This window comes from Rhinolophus hipposideros (assembly GCF_964194185.1).
Source record: "Rhinolophus hipposideros genome assembly, chromosome: 9".
NCBI lineage: Eukaryota > Metazoa > Chordata > Mammalia > Chiroptera > Rhinolophidae > Rhinolophus > Rhinolophus hipposideros.
Window position 1 is genome coordinate 56,638,866 of NC_138055.1, and position 6,577 is coordinate 56,645,442.

Genomic DNA, 6,577 nt, shown 5'->3' on the forward strand with positions numbered 1-6,577 from the left:
GGCCTGGGCCTGCATTAAGGGACCTGGGAACCAAAACCCTCACCAGAGTTAAGCTTCAGCACCTCCTGCAGATTCCTGCCTCCTTCATTTGCTATGTGAATTTGACACAAAAAGCCTCAGAGTTCTTAGTGGGCCCTAAGGCATTGCATCCTGACCCTGTTAGAGAACTCCATGGGCTCTGGAAGGATCTAGGGAGGCCCTGCAGTCCATGCCTTGCCCCTCATACTATAACCATCCCTCAGCTCGGTGCATCAGCAAAGCATGGGTGTGTGATGGCAACAGGGACTGTGAAGATAACTCGGATGAGAAGAACTGTGAGTCCCTAGCCTGTAGGCCGCCCTCGCATCCCTGTGCCAACAACCCCTCGGTCTGCCTGCCCCCCGACAAGCTGTGTGATGGCAACGACGACTGTGGAGATGGCTCTGATGAGGGAGAGCTCTGCGGTGAGGCCCAGGCCTAGGAGAGGCCCCAGGAGAGGAGTGGGGAGGGTGGCTGGGGAAGGAGTCTGGGCCAGGGCCAGGGCTCTGTGGGGAGAGGTCCAAGACTAAGAAAGGGCACCTCTGACTGCTGGACGAGTAGTGCCCAGGGCAGTTATCAACAACCCATGTTGACTTACAACTCACCTTAGCAAGAGGCTGTGCTAAGCACATCACTCTATCATAGCATTTAATCCATAAAGCAGCCCTGTGAAGCAGTAGTGTTATCATCTCCATCTTACAGATGAGAAAACTGAGACCTAGAGACGTTACATAACTGGTCCAAGGTCACACAGCTCCTAAAGTGCTGTGGAAACAGTGCAGTGCAACCCCTACGCTGCGGGCCCAGGTCCCGCACACACACTCGTACTACAGAGCAGTACAGAGCCAGCTTTGGAGATGAAGGCACCAGGTTGAGTGTTGGTGTAGTCAGGGTAGGCTTCCCAGAGGAGGCAGGGATTTAACTGGATTCTTAATGACGGGTAGATCTTTCAGAGGGAGTGAGAACGTGAGGGAAGGAGGGTGTGCATGCAAGATCAAAAGAAACGTAGGGGGTCAGGGAGGGCCACCCGGAATGCTGGGGGATGAGGAGCAGAGCAAGCAGCCTTATCTTCTGTGAGCCAGGCAGAGCATGGGGCTCCTGGAAGGAGAGGAGTGGGCGATAAGGCCGGTCGGAACAGGCCCTGAGAACTGTTGATGGGTCATCTGTCAGGGCTGGCAGATCCCAGGGTGTGTCAGGACTCTCGGGGCGGGACATTCCCTACCATACCCCGCCACAGAGCAGGAGAGATCGAGGAAAGGGGAATGGATTTCCAAACCTCTGAGAGAGAGGCAAGAAGCTGCGGTCACTACCATGGGCTCAAAAAGGGGTAGGAAAGTAGAGACCAGAGAGATGCAGCCATGTTGTTGAAAGGGAAAGAGGAAGGGTGGTCCCAGTGGTGGGCGCTCGGGTCCCAACCCAGGACCTGAGAAAGCCAGGAAGCAGTGGGACAGAGGGTTGGCCAGGAATGGAAAAGGTAAACACCACAGGCAGGGTACCAGGGCTCTATCTGGGCTGCCCCGGACTTGGGGCCCAGTAGGGCAGTGGTCGTGCTTCCTCCAGAATCCTGACCCTGATCCTGTCCCCTGCTCCTTGTCTCCCAGACCAGTGCTCTCTGAATAATGGCGGCTGCAGCCACAACTGCACGGTGGCACCTGGGGAAGGCATTGTGTGTTCGTGCCCCTTGGGCATGGAGCTGGGGCCGGACAACCACACCTGTCAGATCCAGAGCTACTGTGCCAAGCACCTCAAGTGCAGTCAGAAGTGCGACCAGAACAAGTTCAGCGTGAAGTGCTCCTGCTACGAGGGTTGGGTGCTGGAGCCAGATGGCGAGAGCTGCCGCAGCCTGGGTAAAACATGGGTGAGGGGTGGCAGGGTGTCTGGGCAGCTGGGCAGGCCAAGGCAGGCCCCTGAGCTGTAGTAGGCTGGGCTTGGGCAGCCAAATGTCAAAGGCTGAGGTTTTCATCCAGGCTCAGTGCCAGGGCCAACAGAGACCTTGCCTGCCCCTTGTCAACGTAAGAAACATTCAAACCTGTAGAGAATTTTTATGAGTTTATTTGAGCCAAACTGACAACAATTGCCAGGAAGCAGGATCTCAACGGATTGAGAAAATGCTCCAGAGAATGGCAGTTTTGCAGCTTATTTTTTACATTAGGAATCAAAGGAGGAGGTGTAGGGAGGGTTACATGAAATCCATTGGTAGTAGATGAAGGGGGCCGGAGAAAGCATAGCGGAAAATCTCAGGGACTGGATAAAAAGTAGAACAGAGAGACTACTTCTTTTACATTGATGAGTACAGGATAGTTAATAATTAACATTTACAGCATTTACAGCACCTAGAGATGGTATAGAGGGAACAAGATAACAATGAGGGGGTCTATGCTCTGGTGAAGAAATTGTGCCCTGAGGGGTCTAGAAAAGATTACTCTGACATTTCAAAGGTATGTTATCTTTGATGCAAAAAGACAATAGACAGGCTCTCTTAAGGTAAATATTGACCTTTGTCAAGGAATCTACAGGCCTAGGACGTGACTACCAATGACTGGCTTTTAGTTAGGAATTTTTATGTTCAGACCATCCTATGTGATTACTTTCAGTATCTGAGTTTGTAGGGCCCGCCATGCTGGACTCCCCTGAGCTTGTCAGGTTTAGTATGTGGCCCTTTTTCTCATCCACACTTCCCCCTTTTGGTCACAAATCAACCCAAAGGATGCATTAATGACAAACCTCTTGGTTAGATAATGTGTTTCCACAGTGCTAGGAAGGCTCATTCCTAGGAAGTCTTAGTGTCATCATTTGTCTCGCTGAAATGGCGGACCACGGAGGACAGGGCAAGACTGTAACCTTGGATGGAAGTCCAGGCCAAATTTTTTTCGAAAGGGAAAATCAGATAACTGGGAAGCAGTTAGGTTTTATGGGCCTTCATTAAGAAAAAACACCCTGGATCATTTCTAACCTGCAAGCTATCATGATCCAAGTTTTGCTGTCTGTCTCACTTTTCTGTATTTTGCATCTTGTATAACATTCACTTATAGTTTGAAGGCACAACCATACACCTCTTTTTCATAATCTGACCATGAGATGGGTTCCCATTTATTATTATTATTATCATTATTACTATTATTATTTTAATAACGCCCATCTACTACCTATTAGAAGCACTCAAGTGTCGTTCATTATTAATCTGATTCCTGCTAGTTGTACAGTAGGTAACTATAACTTTAAGGTTTATTTGGGGCCAAATCTATAAGCACACAATGACATAAATTACAATTGCCATCAAAAACTTTTCCAGAGGCCAGGAAGACAGTAAGAGTTGCGTAAGTAAATTTCCTGTGCCTCAGAAGTCATTATAAAGGGCCACTTTTTGTTTTTCACAGCCATTTCAGCTTCCAATTGAATTAGCATACTAGTCCTCATTGGGTTAGGAGGGAAGCACAGTCCCATAATTGGGTTCTAACGTGATGCATACATAAAATTCCTTTCTCAAGATTCTTTTTCCACAAACCTTCTACAGCTTCCCTTGTCCTTAGTTTGTCTCTTTTTTACTCATTTAGAAAAAACCAATTTATTACTTCTTTTAACTTCTCTAACACACACACATATCTCTTATCATCTGCAATAACATTCCTTCTAAATTTCAAAAGAGAAACCATAAGAAGTATTATTGATAATACAAAAGCTAGTTTATACACCTTCATCAATTATGAACAGTTGGGCTATGTAAGAACAGGGTTTGAGAAAAGCCCAAAGAACAAGTATAACTATTATTACTAATAGACAGGTAAAGACAATCAAATACATATTTTTTAAGTTCAACATCAGTTTGTAGGTATACAGACTTTGTCAATGTCTTGGGAAAACTGTCTACCTCTGATGTCAGCGACTTCTCATCCTCAAGGAGTCTGATGTCCGCTGTAGGCGGAGGCAAGTGTCAGTCCAGGGAAGCTGTCCATTTGCTATTGGGCTCCTTTTTTTTTTTTTTTTAATGAGAAATGTGAATCATGGAGTTCACCCCTTTAAGTTTAGCTGGACTAGTTAGTAATACCTGATAAGGTCCCTTCTAACAAGGTGGGAGAGAGTCTTTAATTTATGTATTTTCCAATGGACAAAATCTCCTGATTATAAATCGTGGTCTTTGAAGTCTTCATCTCCCAGGAGCACACTGTGAAATGAACCAGTTACGAATTTATCAGTTTCTTTAAGGTGGTTAATAATCCCTGATAATAATGCAGAATGTCTTCTTTTAGTAAGGTGGGTTCATATGTTCCTCCATCCACATGCATAGAGTGATCAGTGACTATTTAATGAAGAGAACGGCTATGTTTACCAAAAGGAGAAGATCTCAGGTTGAGGAGCACTATAGGGAGAGCTTTGGGCCAAGGGAGATTAAAAACTTTTGAAAATTAGAAAGAAAAGCTTCTGAAAATTTACCTAGTTGATTTTTAATTATACCATTGTATCTTCCACCAATCCTGAGGACGGGGGTGATAAGTGCAATGCTGTAGAATAGACAAAATATTACAAATGAACTGCATTATTTGCCCAGTGAAATGAGTACCTCAGACACTATGTAACTCAGAAGCCCTCAATTGAGAATTTTTTTCTTCCAATAAAAATTTACCTACCGTTAAGTTAAGGCTGTTGCTGTCCTGCAAGGGAATGCTTCAACCCAATAAGAGAACACACAAATCATAACTAACACATATTTGTGTTCTTTACATGTGGCATTTAGATAAAATCCAATTACCATACCTCAGATGGGCCTAAAGGAAGTGGGAAATGTCCTTGGGACCTGTGGAGTGATTTTCCAGGGTTATATTTTAGACAGATAGAACATCTGCTATACACTTTATGAGCTACAGGAGAGAAAGTTTCCAATAATACTGTTTACTCCATGAAATCATCTAATCAGGACCCCAATGTGTTAGCTCATGCACATGTTGAAGTATAGCTACTTGAGCCCTGTAGGTAAGATTGATTTCTGATTGGGTCCAAACCATAGCCATTTTATCTGGATCAAAGTTCCCCCTTTTGTTGCAATATCCTCTTTTCTTTTTCTGTAGCTGTCCGTTGGAACTATAAAAGAATCTTTTTTGATGTAATAGGGAGCAAGAAACATTCTCAGATATAGATAACTTGGCTACTTATTGCTGCTTATCTAGCTGCAGTATCAGCTGAATTATTTTCTTTTGCCTCAATGGTGGCAGCTTTAAGAATGTTCTGGAATTTTATAATTGCAATTGTTCTGATTACTAGAAGACATCTAATAATTCTACAATCTGTTTCTATTCTTTATGGGCTGCCCTGAGGAAGTTAAGAAGACTTGCTACTTCCACAACATTCTGCAGTTGTGAGCTACACCAAAGGCACCGCAGCTATCAGTATAAATTTGTCTATTGATCTTTGTCTATTTGATCTTTGGCTGATTGACAAGCTTGAGTTAGAGCAATTAATTCAGCTTCTTGGGCAGCTCTTATTTCATTCAGATAAATAAGAACTTTCGCTTATGTCCACCATGGAAGTTATTGCATATCCAGCTCAGTAATGTCCCTGTTCATCTTTCAGATAAGATCTGAAATTAAGTCAGCATTATCAATAGGAGTTTCCTGTGAAAAAAATGATTTACAGCAACAGAAGGTGGTCAGTAAGAAAAACTCAGTCATGGGACATCTCATCCTGCAACGAAGATAGCAAAATTTCTGGGTTAAGACTGTTACATCAAGCTAAAGTAATACTAGGTGCAGAAAGCAACAGTACTTCATAAGAAGCCAGTTGACTGACAGAAGTGTTGAGTGTAATGAGAGTTCCGTGGAGATCAACAGAATGAGAACATAAGTAAAGGAGAGCCCATACTATTTCTTCTGCTTGTTTGCATAATGTAGCTATCGTAGAGATGGCTGTCACGCGGGGAGGGAGCCCTTGGGTACTGAGTCTAATTGACTATAGTATCCCCATAGGTCTATGATGGTCACTGTGTTCTTGAATTAAAACTTCTACAGCGTTTCCTTTATTTTCATGAGAAAAGAAAGTTTATAATTAAGGTTTCCCAGAGAAGAAGCATTAACTAATACTTCCTCTAGAGCTTCTTCAGCTTGTTTCCCTTCGGGGTTCCATGAATTGGATCAGGTCAATCTGATTTTAATAAGACATACAGAGGCTGGGCCATTAATGAAAAATTTGAGACCCAATTATGACAGTATCTAGTCAGACCCAGGAATCCTCTAAGCTGTTTTTTGTTTGTTTGTTTGTTTCTTTATTTGTTTGTTTTTAGAAGAGGAAAGGATAGGATTCCTCTGAGTCTTTCAGGGTTAATTAGTAGCCCATCTTTAGATATTAGATAACCAAGGTATCTTACTTGGGGTAAACAGAATCGAAGCTTGTTCTTTGAGACCCTGTGTCCCTTAAAGGCTAGCTTTTATAGGTAAATTGTGTGCTCTTGGGAGTTCAATATGTCTTAGAACATAAAAGTAAATCATCCACATATTGGATTAGAGTAGAATTTCTGGGAAGTTCAACATCATTCAAATCATTTCAGTTTGTGAAAGAAATAGTGGGATTC

The 6,577-nt window shown here is 43.6% G+C and overlaps 1 protein-coding gene across 1 annotated transcript in view; it reads left to right on the forward strand.

Annotated features, from left to right (window-relative positions):
* LRP1 (LDL receptor related protein 1) overlaps positions 1-6,577 on the forward strand; it is an 84,453-nt gene that overhangs the window by 40,086 nt on the left and 37,790 nt on the right. Inside the window, exons 22-23 of the mRNA XM_081061436.1 lie at positions 243-443; positions 1,620-1,865. Coding sequence (XP_080917562.1) covers positions 243-443; positions 1,620-1,865 — 447 coding nt within the window. The remainder of the gene's footprint in view (positions 1-242; positions 444-1,619; positions 1,866-6,577) is intronic.